The 18,860-nt window shown below is 38.8% G+C and overlaps 1 protein-coding gene across 17 annotated transcripts in view; it reads right to left on the reverse strand.

The window, feature by feature from the left end:
- The window catches only part of LOC103478404 (focal adhesion kinase 1), a 59,198-nt gene that overhangs the window by 30,092 nt on the left and 10,246 nt on the right, over positions 1 to 18,860 (reverse strand). For 3 of the 17 annotated variants that reach the window (XM_008432245.3, XM_008432243.3, XM_008432238.3), the window contains 14 exons: positions 8,981 to 9,261; positions 8,732 to 8,898; positions 6,694 to 6,781; positions 6,498 to 6,577; positions 5,085 to 5,147; positions 4,916 to 4,970; positions 4,483 to 4,623; positions 4,160 to 4,237; positions 2,789 to 2,896; positions 1,958 to 2,075; positions 1,624 to 1,654; positions 1,224 to 1,294; positions 809 to 826; positions 321 to 377 (listed from right to left, as the gene is read on the reverse strand). In XM_008432245.3, coding sequence (XP_008430467.2) covers positions 321 to 377; positions 809 to 826; positions 1,224 to 1,294; positions 1,624 to 1,654; positions 1,958 to 2,075; positions 2,789 to 2,896; positions 4,160 to 4,237; positions 4,483 to 4,623; positions 4,916 to 4,970; positions 5,085 to 5,147; positions 6,498 to 6,577; positions 6,694 to 6,781; positions 8,732 to 8,898; positions 8,981 to 9,217 — 1,312 coding nt within the window. In that variant the 5' untranslated portion in view covers positions 9,218 to 9,261. Of the gene's footprint in view, positions 1 to 320; positions 378 to 808; positions 827 to 1,223; positions 1,295 to 1,623; positions 1,655 to 1,957; positions 2,076 to 2,788; positions 2,897 to 4,159; positions 4,238 to 4,482; positions 4,624 to 4,915; positions 4,971 to 5,084; positions 5,148 to 6,497; positions 6,578 to 6,693; positions 6,782 to 8,731; positions 8,899 to 8,980; positions 9,262 to 15,237; positions 17,245 to 18,860 lie in introns of those variants that run through there. The other 14 variants (XM_008432241.3, XM_008432237.3, XM_081597701.1 and 11 more) reach the window with 11 other exon arrangements.

Consider the following 18,860-nt stretch of genomic DNA (forward strand, 5'->3'; position numbering starts at 1 on the left):
AGAAGCATTTTCAAGTCTGTATTAATTAAGTAAACACTTTTCATTTTCACTTATGACCTCAGGACTTAAAGAGTTGACTAAATGATTGATTTAGTTTAAATATGGATGCTGTTTGTCCTGGCTTTATGGCAGAACATGCCAAAGGTCTAACCTAAAATCTCAAAAGTTAACAGGTATTCAATTTAAATCAATCATTATATACCATTAAACTGAGGTTTTTCCACACAAGTCGCTATAGACTTCTACTTAATTAATTTCCAAAACCTTGAAGTGATGGAAATCATCTTAATCAACAATATTTAGGAGAAAGGCCTACTTACTTGAAGGCATGGTGTAGGTGTCCTCCTCATCGATGATCTCAGCGTAGTCGTCCGTTTCTGCAGAACCAGAGTCCATTCAGGAACCACAACCAACAAACATAGTCACTCGGTTGGTGACAAAAATCACAGAACTAAGCTAGGTTGGATCAGTACTTAACATCTTCAGGGTAAAGAACCACATCAACAGATTGTCACCACACCCAACTCCAAGCACATGCACATTTATACGTGTTTATGTACTACTGACCAGATCCCCACTTTAGAATGAGTCACAGTAGTACAATAGTGATGGAAACATACAGACAGACGGCCAAGGGGAAAGGGGAGGGTTGGAAAGTTTTCTTCCTTTCCACAGAAACAAACTGAAGGCCACAAAAACATTCACAGGCAGATATCAAGATACTGCACACACGTCCAGCACGCTAAATCAAAACACGATTTATTATGTTGCTAATTAAAAGAAGTTAAATACAAAGAGTGAGATTTACCATCGCCACTAATGTGACCTGCAGAAGCCGCATGCAGCAAAAAAAAAAAAAAAAAACACACAAACAGGAGCAAAGAGAGAGAAGGGTTAGTTTTATAATCAACATGAAAAAAATAATTAGTCACGTAACTAATTGATGCATTTCTACAGAATTCAAGATGTTTCACTTCAAACTGTAAATGTGAGTCAGTCAGAGAGGTCAGCAGAGAGACAGAGAGCAGAGACAGAGTGGCAGTGACTAAAGCCCTCCACGGACACATCTGGTGAGACAAGGACTCTTCTCTGCACACACAGATGAAGCTTTATGGAGGAATCTGGCTCTACACACATATGTATGAGCCCCTTATACAACTCTGATCACATTGGGTCATTCATGACATTTAAGGAGAAGCTGTGTGACTGGCTGGCATCGTTACCTGACACGCAAACAGCCCGGGTGCGTACGCCGTCCATCCGCTTCTCCATCCGCTTCTCATGATTTGAAACTCTGCGGCACAGATTTCTCTCATATTAAAAAAAATAGATACTGCATTGAACGTAAACAGCTGCAAACAGGTAAAAGCCAATAGAAATGTTGTCCAATTTAGGTTATGAATCAGAAAATTATGAAGCCAAATGAGAGTTAATGTATCAAAATTCATTATATAAATTATTTTTATGTAATGAAAAGAGCCATACGACGGAATTGTTGAAATGAACAGAAATAAGTCTACGAATTACTCTGTGTGTAATAATTATATATATGCGATTAAGCTTTAAATAATTTTTTCCATAAGATTTATTGACATGCATTTCTACAACCAAGAGCTTACTCACTTTGGTATCGAAGGAAGAGCTCTGTCTCCCTCTGGAACGACAAAACAAGCACATCAACAAGAGTGAAACAACCTAAAGTGAGAGCCCAAACTTGACTGCTGTTTCTATGAAGCCTCAGCTACTTGTAGAAAAGGCACACAGGCTGGTTATTATTCATAGTGACGAGAACAGGCGGGTCATCAGCATTAAATAACATCTGCTGGAGGGTTCTGTGTTTTACAACAACACACTTTTTTTCCCCCTCCTTTAATTTGAACCGCAGCAGCATTGAAGCCAAAACAAAACAAACTCAGTAGTACATCAAAATACAAAACTATGTAGCTACTCAACATACCTTTATGAACTCTAACAATGAAGGAGCGCGTAACCGAGGAGACGAGACGACAGTAACCGTCAATCAAGTCGGCCATGTTTTCTGCTGTATTCAGCAACGCTGTCGTGACAGTGAGGGGCTGCAAACAGAAGGATCAGTGTAAGAGCGGGACAGGGAGCTGCTTCACAGTGACACAATGAGAGCTTCACTGATAATAATGTCCCCTATCAGAGTGTGTGCACACAGCCCTGTGCCAATACTGCAGCAGTGATGCACACATGCAGCATCCGGCTGCACAAACACGCACTCTGAAACCCACGAAATTAAATCCTTATTTGATTTCTAATGCAAACTTTTATACTATTCGATCAGTATTGTTTCAATTCCCAGCCTGGTGACCTTTGCCGCATGTCTTCCCCTTTCTCTAATTACCCTACTTTCCCGTCATAGCACTTTCAAATAAAGGCCACTAGAGCTAAAAAAAACCTTAATAAAAAGAAAAGAAATTATAGCACGTGTGCTGAATGCAAATTCTTTTTTTTTTATTCTGAACAATTTTGTTTGCACATCATCTAATATTGGTTTGTATATTAAAACTGAGATGCACAGAGAAACAGGCTGGTAAATGAAATCGACGATGCTATGTTTGCCTTAACTGGTGAGCAGCAGAGTAGATACTCAAAAAAAAAAAAAAAAAAAATCTAAATTGCTGTCAAGTGGCAAGGAAAAAGAACAACGATTTGTTATTTTACTTGAGTTGTTAAAAACAAAGTCAGAGGAAGCACTGAAGCAAGAAGCTGCTCAAGGACTGGAAAAACAAAAAAAAGTATCAAAGTGAGCGTATATACGTACCTCTGGAGCTCCAGCGACATTCAGCTGAAGCATCCCTTTCCTGTCCTTTTCTTCCAAAGCAGAGTATTGGATAGACTGGACTTGGTTAAAATTAGCTAAGTGTGTTGGCTAGAGAGTGAAAGAGAGATGCATTAAAACCCTAAATATCCACTGGTTAATTGTAAAGAGCAATACAATTGTAGAAAATATGCATGGCTGGTATTTGGATGGGGAAAATGTTTCCTACTTTTCTAAGATTATGTGGTGTTTTTATCCCTGGTAATTTGTCAGCGAGAAAGACAAAATATGAAGTGAAGATCCCAAGGATAGAAGTAATACACCAGACTGCTGCTCTGAGGACTTATAGCCTCCACATACCAGTGCAACTCATGCTGCCCTAAATGCATCAGCAAACTTTTTCCAAATATATAAACCAAACAGAAGCACATAAATCTGCAGAGGGTCTCCGATGTTAACCCTTATCACAACAGATCACATTTCCTTAAAAGCTTTCCCTCCCACTTGATCAACATTAGGTTCACTCAAACAAGTGCAAGTAAAGCCTCTTGAGATCATTGTCTACTTAATATGTATTTGTATTTGCCTCAAGTTTCCAGTACAGTACTGCATTGTAAGTAAGTGGCATGAGTAACAGTAGAGGTGAAAGAGAAGATAAGTCAGAATCAATCATAATCGGGCCTCTTAGGAAGCAGGGAAGCTCTTAGCTGTTCAGCTGAAACTGGATCCTTTGTATCCAAAGCACAGGCGATAACGCCACCACTCTATTAGAAGATCTATATCAAGGTTTTTTTTTTATGTTGAGAGACATAATACATAAAGAGAAACACCAAACATTTAGGTGTACAAAAGAAGTTGATATTTTCAGTGGATCTGTAGTGATTTCTATATCACCTCCAAAGACAGGAATGAAACCCAAAAACAGTTAAGATCTCTGAGCATTTGAGTGATCAAGACAGAAACTCAATGCACTAATAAATCTAAAATGGTCAGCATCAAAGTGGTGTATCTAACTTGCTAAAATGAAGAGAAAGTTATCAATCAGCATATACGACCCTAATGAAATTCTGCCGTTTTACAAGTGTTTCACACAGTTCAGATACGAACCAATTTTTAAAGGTAAAACAACAGAAAAATCTCACATGAAACGGCACCAAAGGCATTTCTCAAACTTGAGACTAAAAGTGTGGAGCGTTCAAACCCAGCAAAATCTGGCAGAGGGAGACAGACCACTAGATGGCAGCATAATGCATGACAATTATGGCCTCCCATTAAAAGCATCCTCTTTATCAATCATTCATTTATCATACATTCAAGATCAGAGAAATGACAGATATCATATTTGTACCAAGATCGATCCGAGTGGATACTCACAGTTGAGCCCTTATCTGTGAGGTAGCTGATTCCTTCCTCTGGTCCTATTGCCAGCTCTACTGATATTACCCAACTAGACTAAGGAGGAGAGGAAAACAAGGCAATTACAAGAATTATAATTGCCTCTCTTTGACTTAATATAGGGTGGAAACACATATTAAGTGTCAAGTATCAATACTTTTGAAGATTTTAATTTCAGGAAGTCAGGAAAGCTGTTTTACTATGGAAACTATGTAATTTTTTTTTTTTACCATAAACAGCCACATTTTGTACTTTTGATTGATAAAAGGCACCATAATCTGCATGGAGAACAGGAACCTTACCCCTAAAGCACATTTGAAGCACTCCTTGTCAAAAGGGTAGATGGGAGTGATAATCTCAAAGAACTTGTGGATGCTCTGTTCATCGTTGAGGTTAGCAAACTGTTTGAAGGTCTGCTGAATCTGCTTACGAAGAGTCTTAGCCTAATGGAGGGAAGACGGCGGGAAGAAAAGAAAGAGAAGCAGAGAGAGTGAAGCCTTTCAGGAAGAAGGTTGGTTCAGAGCCAGCAGAAGAACAGCACACGTTTGACAGCACAGGCTGTGAGTGACAACAGCAGGTTTAACTTAATTCCACACAATCAGATAAGCAGAAATCCTTTCAGTCATCATGCCGGCTCTGCTGCCACTCAACCAAACAGCCTGCCAGCTGTAATTCCAGATACACACTAAGCCACTGATAAAATGTAATATAAACAGTTTTAAAGCATATTCTCACCTTGAGGGAGTCCAGCAGACTTTTAGGGAAGAACCGTCTCAAACCCACATCCTTCCTAGAATGAATAAAACCAGTTACACCTTTGCAATCACACACATTGTAAAGTAAAACACAATTGAGTTAAGTGACGTGTGATCTACAAGAAAAAAATAAAAAATAAAAATCTTACTCTAGTAGCTCATAGTTTGATTTCTTATCAAGAGCATTTCCTGGCATCTCTCTGAAGAACCTCCTGCATAATTCACAGGGAAAACACACAGAAATTAAAGTGATATTTTTATTAAAAAAAACAATGTCATTGTGCAAGTATGAGTTTTCACATTTTGCTACAAACAGAGTAGTGCATAATCCTGAAGGGGAACGGAAAGGACTTATCTGTTTCAAAATCAATTCTGGCCTCCATTAAATATATACCGTTACACTTAATCCAGTGCAATCAGCTGTCCTCAGAAATCAATTGATTAATACATAAAGGGGAGTAATTTAAATCCAGTAACACTGTTTCAAGAAAGCCACAAGAAATCCTTGTTAATGTTCGCCACAAGAAACTTTAGAGGATGCTGCAAACACTAGGTATCAAGTGCAAAAGTTTAAATTTTTGGCCAACATGGAGAAATACGAATACAGCAAATCACTCCTGACACACAAACACAATGTAAAACATGGCGGTGGTAGCATCATGCTGTGGGAATATTTGTCTTCACTAGAGACAGGTAGGTTGATCAAAAACATATACAACAGAATGACATAGATCAATACATGTGTATTATTTTAAACTGGCCTAGTCAAAGTCCAAGCCTAAATCTGATTAAGAGTCTGTAAAATTAATGTTTACATGTGATTGCACTATTGTGTAAAGAACAATAAAACAAAGTTTTTACTCTAGATTGGTAAAAACTCCCAACATTGCATGAAACTGTAGTGCACTGAAGGCTGGTTTTGCAAAGTCAATGCTTTTGCATCATTCGTCTAAATAAGAACGCATCTGAATACAAACTGTTTCAAAGATGAGCAGTGAATGAATGCCTGAATTTCAAATTTTCAACTAAATATGAAAGGATGTTGCTAGCGAGCCAGTCGGCAGCATTCTCCTGATTGTTAGCGTAAGCATATGCTGGACTCGCTGCTGAAAGATGCAGGTTTTTTCCTCCGGTGCAGTTTTCTGTTTCTCCTGAGACAAGAAGCTGTCAAGGCTACACGTGCTTTCACTGTCCCCCATCATGTCACACTAATGCCCGTCCCAGAAAATAAGCAGTGTTTATTGTGTTTAAGATTAATTTTTTGCATAATTGTTTCAATCTATAATACCTCTAGGAATGCTATAATGTAGGATTAATGACTATAATGCTGAAAATAATAGTGATTGTGAATGCTGTGCATCATTTGGCAGGGTGTGGGTGGCATTTTAATCTGCATTATTTTAAATGGGGAAACTTATTTTCAGACAAATATTCAGGATGCAAGCAACCTGTTTGAGCAAATTATCTGTGGTTGAAACGTGACAAAATGTGAAAATTCAGTGGTTGCAAATACTTTTGCTAAATGCTGTGGAGTGAAATGATTTGACTGACATTTCTCTCACCTTATTTCCAAACAGCCTAGTTTTAGTGCAACATCTTGATCCACCTGGTCAGCTAAATGTTGCATATAATCATTTTTCACCTTAAAAAAAAAAAAAGCACAAAATCAGGTGGTCATAGGATTCAGCAAAAACGTCAAGATTAGGTTGTTTTTACTTAAGGAAACAGCCATAAAGTTTCCAGTGTCTGTGTTCTCACCTGGTGATAGAGGTAGTTGAGAGAGGGTTTGTCTTCAGAGAAATGGCTGAGATAACCTTTAGGAAAGTACCGTATCCGCAGCTCGTACCTGGGAATGGCAGCAACAGAGCAAGAGGGTTTGATGGGGTAGTCCTAATGGAGGAGAGGAGACTCTGTGTCTTGCTTCAAAAGCATGGCTGCTCGCCAGCGCAAGCTGTGAAACGGTGTCTTATAGCCGAATGACAAAGCCTTTTCCACTCAGTACATTATATTTGGTGCCACTGTGAGAAGATACACGGTGACTTGCTGCTAAATCAATCATCTAAAACCGATAAAAGAGTAATATCATAAACCATAATGGGACTCCTGCAGTCACGCTTGCCCGGAGCTGTGTCGCAGGAGTGTCCACATGGGCCACCATTGTGTAGAGCGAGATATTTGCTCAATTAAATATCTTGAGCAAATATCAAGATATTAGCTCAATATCTTGTTATTGAGCAAATATCAAGATATTGATATTTGCTCAGGAGACCCCGTAATGTGGGTCTCCTGACCCACATTATGGAGAAGTGGGTCACGAGAGTAGTAAGCTTCAAGCTGCTGTGATGCTGCATGCCAGAAGTTGGATAAGAAAGGAAATCAAGGCCAGAAACAAAATGAATAAATCATTGTGTTCTATTATGAATGAATCCTTTGGAATAAAAAAAAAATGTGTGTGTGAGAGAACCAAAAAAAATGGAAGAGGATGAATAGGAGGATTAAAAAAAAGTTCAAATAAGAATGAGATTACAAAGCAAAAGAGCAAGGAAGGAGTGAGGGAGTCAGTCCATCCATCCCCTGGGCAACTGCTGCTGTTCTAACAATAGCTTGGCGGCGGCGGCGGCAGCAACAGCAGCAGGAGCAGAAGCTCCTGTGGGCTCGAAGCTGCTGCCCTCTGAGGCAGGTTGACTGCAACAACTGGAAGATACTGCTTTGCCTAACCAGCTCCCGATGAATTAATTTCAATTTTAATGACTTCAAGCTAAGGACAAAAGGCTGCATTTTAAGGAGCCGTGTTAACAGTAACAACTGAGAATGGTTAAAAGCTTGAGATGTTTGAATGCAAGCTGAAATATTTTGACATGTGTCACTCAGGTAGTAATATTTGGACTATAAATGAGTAGAAATTAATCAAAAATGAGAAATATGCAATGCGTACAGTTGTGTTTTGTTGTACAGAAAGTTCTAACCACAGTATGTAAACAATGAACACTGCATCGCATAAATGGCAACATTAAAAGCACAAACTTTAATGTATTTTCTTGAGATTCTGTGATTGACCGTACAAATCTATGAAGGGAAAGGTTTCCTTTCTTTGTTGTTGGTTTAATTTTGAGTGTATTCAGAATTCCTGAGTGAGTACTTTATTTGTAGACCTGCGCGTTTCAGCTGGAGGCTTGAGATTTTCGACCCTCTCCATGCACCCTGGGAGTCACTGAAGTTGCACTAGAGACGTTTTGGATTTCTTTGTAGGGCCACTTTTCACCACAACTCTAACTGCGAGTATTTTTGCAGGTACATACCACCAGATCTGTTCATCTGGAGACTGAAGTTTTTGTCCATTCTTTGTAAAGGAGCTCAAATAGGGCAAAGCTGGACAGAGACGATATGTGAAAATAAGTTTTCAAGGTGTACAACAGTTTATCGATTGTTTTCGGTTGTTGTGTTTTATTTTAGATATTTAAAATATCGTTTGGTTCCAGTGTTAAGTTTTCTTTACAAAATCAAAAGTTAGTGGTTTGAGAGGACAGACTTGCATCATTATGCCGTTATACATGCATTACATGAAAATGGACTCAAAATAACAATATTGTCGTTTATGGAAATAATTTGTTATCATGACAGGCCTATAACCTAAACTGGTTTCACTTGCACTGTTTAAGCGGACATCACCAGCAGCCATTAAGAGTAGGTTAATAATCAAGGGACTTCAGGTAATCAAGAGGAGAGATGAGGGAATGAACAGAGAGATGCTGCAAACTTAATAATTTACCGCCACATGTGAAACTTAATAATTTACCGCCACTCTTCCTGTGGATGCTGTTTCTCAAATCTCTCTCTGACGTGAGACACGCCCAGATCTGGATGTAACCAGTGCAGAGCGTCAGAGTGCAAATGGGTCAAACGGAGGCCCAGAGACGACACGCAGCGCAACTTGTGGATCTCTGCTATCTTCTGGATAACACCCTGTCAAAACAATTTAAAAAACAGAAATGACTGAGGGAAGCATCTGAGAGCGTGTCTGGAAAAGAGTGCGTGCGCCTCTTACCCGGACATCCGTAGCGTCTCCATATCTGATGTTACTTGCCCAGGTGCTTGGTTCGCTGTTTGTCTCAAAGTAATGGAAGATTTTGAGAACCCGGTCCATGGAGCCAGGAGGTCGCTCCAGCCCCCCAGCAGAGCCACTAGTACCGGGAGCTCCAGGCATTCCTGGCCGGGATTTTAAACCGCAACCGCCTGCTGTCGAGTGATTGAGGCTGGGCTCCAGGTAGGAAGACGATGCCATGCCTGACTCGGATGGTCCTGCTGGGGCTAACTGGCCGTCATATTCTGGAACAAGACAAACAAACTGGGTTTAGTACTGGGAGAACAATTACCAAGTAACCTGCATCCAGTTCTGTTTCTTTAGGGTAATTGGCTCAATTCAAACATGCTTCTTTCTGTGACAGGACCATCAATTAACTGAAGTAAAAGAGGTTTTGAAAGCATAACATGAAAAAAGGCTTTGCAAATGGCCGTCGTTATATTCCCCCTGACTAAAGGTCACAATAATCAATAGCACATAAAAATAATCAATGCCTAACAAATCCAGGCTTAAAGGAGATTGCCGACCTCAATCAATCAATATAAACCAACAAATCACTGCCACCAAAGACTTACTGCTCTCACAAACCTTTAGTTAAACCAAATACAGCATACAAGTATTCACACTGTGGACATTTCCACATTTTGTAAAATTATAAGAAAAGTCAATATTCTACTGAGATTTTCTGTGATGAACCAAAAACTTTTCATTAATCAAATACCTCTAAAAAAAATATCTAGACCAATCAGTTGTCTTCAGAACCGGAGCTGCTCTGGATTCAGAGGTTAGTTAACTTTAGTGTACAAACAACATCATGGAGACCAAGAAACGCTGCAGACATGAATTCTTACTAAGTTGAGAAAATACTTTGGTAGCAGCATAATGCTATGGGAATCCTTACCTTCAACAAAAGCAGCAGAGTGGACAGAGTTAATGAACAGATGCACTGAGTTAATCGAGGGAAGTCCCAGAAATCTAATAAAAAATTGTTGCAAGAGTTGAAGATTCAGACACTATCCAGCCAACCTGACTGAGCGTAAGCTGTTTTCACAAATGAATGTTTGATTTTCAGTCTCTAGATGTCCAAAGATGAGAGCGATAAAAGACATTCAAAAAGTACAGTGACAGTAAGTACTGACTCAAGAGGCCTTAATGCATTGCATGCCACACTTTTAGATTTCTATTTCTAAAAATAACTCAAAAATACACAAGTATCCACACTGTGGACCTTTCCACATTTTGTTACACGTAGAAGTGTCCTTCCACTATGGAACTGTGTTGATCTATCACATAAAAGCCAAATAAAATACACAGAAGGTTTTGGTTGTCGTACCAGAACATGGCAAAAAGTAGGAATGCACACTTTTATGCAATGTGCTTTCTGGATTTTATATATATATATATATATAAAATACAAATAAAAGCATAACATTTTAACCAGTGAAATGATAGAAAGAGACTATTATTTTTTTAAAACAATGCCATGTTTTGGGAAAATTTGAATCATGGCACTCAAGTGGATGTTAATTTGACATTCACGCCCACGCTGACATTTTCAACAGCTATCATCCCTCAAATAGAGCAAGCGAAGCAGCATCGGTTCCCCTATTGCTCTGGTATTAGTCAACACTGATTTTACACCTGATAAACCAAATCTATCCATCTCAAAGCCTGGAAATCAAACCTGCTGACAGTGGCAGCACCGGAAAATAATTTCTATAGAAAAAACTGGAAATCAAGTAAATTTGCCCTTCAAAAGAAATCTTTCCCGATGTGATGCAACAAGTTTTGTTATTCTACCTGCTGGAATCAAGATTTTGATTTAACATTGTGTAATATATGCAAATATATGATTCTCTATTCTCTCCTATTTATCCTTTCTTTTAAAAAGTTGGAATGCTTCTACGTTAAGGTTTTGAGAGCCATGCTGTACCCTCTGATGCTTCCTGCCTCTTCCTGCCCTTTCCTGATGCTTCCTGCTCCTTCCTGTCCTTTCCTGGACGTTCATGCTGGGTTTGTTGAGTCATCATCACATCAGGAATTTTTTTCAGCTGACACTGAAACTTGAGCTGCTAAGTTACAATGAACGATACAAGAAAACCAAATATGATCGTTAGAAGAAAAAAAAAAGAAAGAAAAATCACTTCTTAAGCGCTTTTCTGCATAGTCAGCTTCAGTACAGGAAGATTGTCCATATTCAAAAATGAATTGTTGCTTTTTCATTAGCTGCCAAATCCAACTCAGACAATTTGAACAAAACAGTAACAAAGGGTCCTGCTTCAGCAAAAAGATAAATAAATCACTACAAACTCAGTACACTGAACAGCCTGGAGCAAACCAATCACTAGGACCGAATCGGTTTATTCAGCATTTCTTGTTTTATGCTCAGGTCATGGCCAGATTACTTCCTGCTGAAACACAGGGACAAAAATATGATCCAGGGTTGGTTGACTCAGCATTTTCATCAGGGTGGCCATCAGCTGCCTCGGTGCAGTGATGTGCACAATGACTACAAAAAACGGAAAGGAGGACATCGTGCGTCTGTTGCTTTAACTCAGCTTGACCCGCAGCTATCCTCTTGTTTTTTTTTTCTTTTATCCTATGAATCTGTTTTCTAATATGATCTCCAGAATTCAGACTTAAAAGTTCAACAATTGTCTGAAACAAAAGAAAACGTAAAGCATTTTAGAAAAAATAGATCAAGAATAAAGAATGGCAATTTTAGCAGGTGACCGTTTAATGCAACCAATTGGCACAGACCAGATTTTTTAAAAAAAGACCTCTTATGGTGTTAGCAGGATCATCAAAATGCCCTGAGACGATTTATTAGTCATTTAAGATGTTAATCTGCTTTACGTACAAAATCCTTCTGCTTGACGGTTGCTGATAACAATACAAGCTACAAGAAGAATGGACTCGGATTTTTTGTGAAGAAACTTTACATTTCCAGACTATTTGAGGTATCCTAAACACCCTGATCACATTGATATCAGACAAGGTGGTCGGAGTATTTCAGAACCTGCTGCTCTATTGGACTGGGATTTTCACACACAGCCACCTCGGGACTCCAGAGCTCGGTCCAAAAGATGTTAAATATTCAGTGAGTGGCAGCTGTACTCAGATCATCTCAGGCTGGTTTTCTAGACATTACAATCCGCTCCCTGAACTCCACATTCATCAGTCTAATAGAGCCCCTCTGGGACGCAATGGAGCGAGAGATTCGACTCTTGAGTGTAGCTGGTAAATCTGCAGCAACTTTGTGGCACTATCATACCAATATGCTACAGAGCAAAGTACCAACAGTCATAATCTGCTGAAGGCATATACGTAACACATTAAGAAAAAAAACATTTACATGTAACCACATTATTTCTACATTCAGCCTCACTAAATCCTATTAAACCAGTAGAAATGCCTGCATTTCCAAGCAGGTGTTTATGCTACCCGGTTTATGCTACAAATAGGAAATCTACTATGATATTGTAAGCATTTTGTGTAGCACCAACAGAAAAAGTTATTGTGGATTGAGTTATGTCTATGATTTCACATTCTGGTTTCCTTTATGTTTGCTGCTCAATTTAACGGAAAGAAAATGCACAAAATCATGACAATAACAACAAAGCTATTTGTTGTTATTGAGCTAGTATTAGGATTTAATTGGCTGGCCTTGACCAATAAGGTTTGACCTGCCAATTCAGAATTTCTCTATGCCAAAGCTACAATCTTAAAAATCTTGGAAAAAATCCACTCTTTCCTTTTTGAAAAGGAAACTATAGTTTAGTTATTACATCAGATTACTGCATTAGTGCTGCATTCATTTTTACACAATGAATGACAGTTCAACTAAATTTAGCTTTGAACATAATATCTTGTCAAACCAAATCCACACACACGCCCACAAGGACAGAAATCGAGTCAAATAGGCCATGCAGGCTGCTGGCAGAGCCATCAGCGCCTCCCTCACAGGTGCTCCAGCCTGTGGGATCACAGTAGCATGAGGATGAACCCTGCCTGGCCCGTGCAAGCAGCAGCAGGAGAGTTTATGTTCTGGACGTCGAACTGGGTAACGGCGAACTGGGTTACTGGCAAAAGCCCACTTCTGTGACGCTTCTCTGTCAGCTTCCTTTGCATTTCACTCATTTTCTTTTAGTCCAATAAAATTCCTGCATTTTCCCCACTGCCTCAATACTCCTCTGTGAGTGTCCTTTCTGAAACTTGGGTCTCATTGCCCTCGCAGCATCTTTTAAATCCAGCCTTTATCAGCTCGGTCTGATCCTCTTGTCCTATTGCACCACTTCTCTTTCTTCCTCCCTCTCATCTTTCACCTATCCTCAAACAATTCACTTCTTCCCCCTCTCACACTACTAGCCAATCTCCTTTCTGATGGATGCACATAATGTACATCAGAGCACCAGGAAGAATATGTTTATAAGCCAAACTACTTATAGTTCTTTAAATGCAGGCTGATAAAAAACTTTGCAAGACTCAGCGTGAAAGTTTGCAATCACTTACTTTTGTGGTTGAGGCATAAATTACAGAATCCCACTGGCTTTTGATAAAAAAAATAAATAACAGTGCCTAAATAAGTAAAGTAACCTGACAAATAATCCTCATGTGAAGGGATGCTGGGAGAATCTAAACAACATTTACTCTCCTATTTGAAAGCCGGTCATGCAGTGCTTCCATCCACCTTTGGGAGGTGCTTCAAAGCTTCTCATCAGTTCTGCATCTAGAGCTCATTCATCATAAACGCTGACAGCCGCAGCCACTGAGGACTGGGTTTCTGGGCGTTCTAGCACACTGTGAAACTGTTGCAACTTCACCAAACACTAATGATAAAATTCACAGTACCGTTTATACAGTCAGATTTTCTTCATCATGGAGCAGCAAACCTTGAATAAACCAGTAGACCGCAGGTAAGAATATGTTTGCAGGGCTGCAGTACAGACACGATGTACATATTTTCTTAAAAAAAAGAAGAAAAAAAAAGAAAGAAAAGACGTAAAAGAAAAGTTAATAGATGCTTATATGGTATATAGCGGTTCACTCTGTTTGAAAAATCAGAGATCAATATGGCTGCCAAACCCTTAAATAAGTGGTAAAAGTTTTACATTTACACCACTTATTTGCCCCACACAACAGAACTGCATAACTTATTTGTGTGAACTCCTAGAGAAAAAAAAAATGTTTATTGCTTACTAGTAGTTGGCACCTCATCAATTAGCAAATCCCAGTGGACTTCCCTCTTGTAAGTAGTACATGCTGCGCTCCAGGTGAATTATAAGGAAATGAGCTTTAACTTCCTGGGCAAATTGAATGCCCCATTTTTATTTTTATAAGATTCATATTAAAGCTGCATAATATATTGCATCACAAATGTCATTGCAATATTAGTGAGTCAAATGCTGCTACTGCAGAGGTTTAATTGGAGGGAACATTTGGAGAATATTATTCTATTTCAGCTGCAATGCACTGAAACTCTGCTTGTGAATATCAGGATTTTCACAATCATTGTCGGCGGTTGGATCGTCAGGATTTAATTTATTGCAATTTAGGTTAAACGCAACAGATACTGTGTTTGTAATATTAAACAACAGTACTGCACTGTCCCATGTCCCTATTATTTAGCAGCTATAATTTAATTTATCAAGTCTGAAGAATAAATTGCATCTGATGGTTCTCTAATATGGATGTAAGAATACAAAACAGTATTAGATCAAATCTGTGTTTTAAGAATTAATAAGAGTAGGACAATTGAGTTCAGGTTATTCTACAAAATAAATTCAAAACTGGCTTTTTGTGTGTTTTGATAGATAACAAAAAGTCCTTTAAACAATCCATGTTCAATTTAGAACTAAACTGTTTAGGTTTGATTAATCAACATATTTTAGATTTTCAACTATATCTGATGATGATGCCAACTTCAGCTTTATCAGCATGTAAGCCAATATGTTTTCAAAGTACTTCCTGTCTTGCTCATCACCCTGTCACTGTCTATTCTATTTTTTTACAAGGTAAGCATTATAATATCAAACAATTTAAAAGAGGAGAAGCTTCTTCGATGCCAATTTATCCAGCAAAAGTCACAAATAACTTGGCTTGTAGATAGTTACTTTAGGGGAAAATATCTACAGGTTACATTGAGAAGTTTTAATATTGCGACTCATTACAGCCTGTGCTGCCATATATCAGTGAGATCTTAATAGTGACACAACACATACTTGGTAGCGGATGCTGCGCGTAGATGCAGGCCCCTTTGCTCCAGCAGAGAGGGATACAGCCACTGTTCTCCATTTTATCTGAGGGGCAACAAGCTCCAGGTCGGGCCACAGAGTCCACGTTGTACTGCTGGGCCCAAGAACCAGCATAGAGCCAACAACTAGGAGGAGTTTCTATTCCGGCTTCTAGCAAGCGAATCAAAAAATCATGGTTGGAAAACGTGGATGTACAAAGGCAGAACAACTGGAGAGGTGTTTCTGGATATTTCCAAAAATGGATCCAAGTTCTTCTGGACTGGAAACCTGACTATCACTGGTAACAGATATATCCATGGTAAGAAAAGGTTTACTGTAAAGAGTTGAGATGGGTAAAGGACACCCACACCATCATGTCATCCTTTCTAGCTTGTAGAGACATTTTGTCTGACGAAGTAATTTGTGGTCAAGTTTCTTGCAAATCAATCCATCAGATTTATGTCATGACCTTTGACCCAGCAAAAATTCCTTTCTCACTGCACAAAACGATATGTAATCATCCTCTGTCAGAACGCACATTTTTAGTTCTGTCACCTCAGGGAGTCCGAGTCCTAGAGGATGCAGATGATTGCTGAAAGACGCTTCCTTAAAGAGGAGGTGCTCCGATCACATATTCAAACTTTGCAACTCCACTTGATAAGATTAGTCTCTTGCAATCGGATCATCTTCTTGTGCAATGAATCCTCAAATAATGTAAAATTCAGGTCATCAAAGACAACCAAATTATCAGGTGTATTAATCCCGATGTAAAAGTTAAAAAATGTTTCAGAAGAACGGAGCTTTGTGCTTTATCTCAAATTTCCAGCTTACAAAGTGGCACTGAAGGACAATCCTCCAAAAAGGCAGTCATTTTTGATTGGTAAATCCACAATACTGTCCAAAAGAGATAGCAAAACAAATCAGCCAAAAATCAGATGAGAGAAATGGGCATCAGTGGGCTGTAGAGACAAAAATGTAGGGCAGAGAGGGGAGCAGAGAATTGGAACAGAGTGAGAGAGAGGAAGATGAAAGTGGGCAATGCAGGAGGGAAAAGCCAATGCAAGACAAGGAAAGAGACATAAGAGAGAAGAGGCAGTGGATGACACCAAAACAGATTGTTAAAGAGAAAGAGGAAAAGATGAGCTAATGAAGTGAGTGGGATGGAGACAGAAAGCGGAGAAACCCCAGGGAGAAGCTGAGCCTCACATCCTCTAAAGATTGCTCATAATGTCTGCAGGAAGTAGCCGGGTCAAAGCAGGTATACGATTCTGAAGAGAAGAGGGACATGATGTGACAGAGTCTTAGAGGTGAAAAGCTTAAAAATTAAAATAAAAAAAAGCAGGGTTTTAAACCCGGACTGGAGGAGAGTCAGGCAACAAAGGCAGGAAAAAAAAAGAAAGATATTGCAGAAGAAGGTTTGATGCAGCAAATCCCTTTCAAAGTCAGTCAGCCGTGTGTTGTTCAGTGAGGTTTTAGAAGCCTTTCTTCTGTAGCGTCGCAGGAGAAGCAAGATCACAGCATCGTTCCAGATCTCTTACACTTGCCGCGGACAAATACAAACACTGCGTTATCCAGCAAAATCCTCCAGCTCTCTAAATGAGCCACTAAATGCAAGAAGGTGTTTGTGCGTGTGTGAGAGAGAGCCGGCGAAAAGGGTGCAGAAGGGTGTGTGCCTATGCTAGTAATGAAGTAGCTCAGAGTTTGCGAGAGAAATATAAATGTGAAATCTGGTGGGGTTATGTTTGAATGTCAGCAGAAAGTGAGTGAGCCAAGAGGTTTTTTTCTGTGCTGCTATGATCACTAACAAGCAGAAGCAGAGAAGGAGGGGCGTGTGTGTGGTTGTGTAGGGCGGAGAAGGACAGAAAAGAAGGAGGAGGAGGAAGGAAGAGATAGAAAGTGTAACAGAGACCCGATGCGGAGGAAGAAGAGTGAAGAAGAGGACTCCACTCTTCAGCAACACACAACCACTCATAAGAGTACACACTCTTACAAGCTTTAACATCCACTTTTTAAAAAATGCATACCAAAAAAATTACCATTTTTGGTCATTAATAACTGTATGACAGCAAAAGAAATACTCTGGAAGCCAGAGGGTTTTTCAAAAAATATTTAAGGGATTAAAATGATCCGTCCTTAGCTTTTAAAATACTCTGAGCTCTTTCAACACTTGTGTTTGTTTCTCTAAGTCATCCCTCCCTCTCATCTGTCTCTCCTCCTCTCCGGACATGCATCACCTGCTCCTGCATCATATGAGCCCTTCTCTAGCAGAGGATCCTCCCACATCCAATCGCTCAAATGGGACAAAGCACAAGACGACAGTCAACATGTGACAGCAGAGATTTAGAAAGCAAAACATTAACTGTCATCAACTGGAGGACGTTGAGTCGTGTACTATAATCTATCGTTACTGTACAATAGATTACAGTAATAAAAAAAGCCTTTTAAAAAATAAGAATTTGTTACTTTATTGAAAATAAAACTATGACAGTTTTATAACTGCAATGTTTTATGTAATGAGTTTAAAAAAAACATATTAGTATTTGTTTTTAAGTTGACTCGATTCCAAATCCCTTACGCCACAAAATTCATTCCCTTGGAAAATTGTAATTTAAATTTAATTTTCATTCAATTAAAAGGTTCAAAATGGATGTCAAATGAGACACAAAAAAATGATAAAGAAATATTTCATCTAAAAAAAAAAATCCTTTAGTTTAATTTTTGATTTTGATGTAAAAATCTGTATTGGTATTAAAGCAGTCAAACGGATTCTGCTAAAGCCAAGAGTTGGGACAAAGTAATCTCCCATCTGTCACAATTTAATTCACATTAAGCATGTCTACTCTCAAGGTTGTAATCAAAACATATTTAGTTTCCTTTGAAGTTGTAATCACTGAACTGAGCCCCATCTATGTTTAAGTATCAACAGATAAAATATCTAAATAAGAGTTTAATTTTATTTATTTTTATCATGCTGCATGTGGCATGTTTACACATATTTTATTCCTTAAAGTCAAACCCATTGTTAACATTTTACTCAACTCCAATAAATGTGAAAGCTTTCAGTAAAAAAAAAAACCTGAATTACAAATGAAATCGCTTTTTGGAGGTTTAATTAATCAAAATATTGTTCTGATAGTTTACTGAAAGAAAACAAAAAAAAATAGTTTTAGAGACTCTATAGTAACCGTTATAGACTTCAAGCAGCCCTAGTCGAGGCTACAAGTTTCTGGTGCTGTCATTTCATAAGTCAGAAAACAATCTGGCTGTAGCCATGGTTCTTCCAAAGAGATCTGCTAAAGATAAGTCTAGGAAGTCTAAAATATGCCTTGGTACTTTTTTGGGAATAAAATCTTCCTGGCTCTCAACATCCCGATCGAAGATGTGCTGCAGGACCATCGGTTACCTAGCAACAACCAAGGAGAGAGAATGGAGCTGAGGGTAACGTTACACGGCTTATCTATACCTTAAAAATTATTTCAGCTCAACCTCGATCTGCTCCATAAAACAGTATAGCCAAACCTCATTCAGACTCAGACAGATTAAAACAGCAAAATTTTATTAAACCAATAATGTCTTTTTTTTTTAAACTTGAATTAAATTCCTGACAAACT

This window comes from Poecilia reticulata, chromosome 16 (genome assembly GCF_904066995.2).
Source record: "Poecilia reticulata chromosome 16, P_reticulata-male-v2, whole genome shotgun sequence".
NCBI lineage: Eukaryota > Metazoa > Chordata > Actinopteri > Cyprinodontiformes > Poeciliidae > Poecilia > Poecilia reticulata.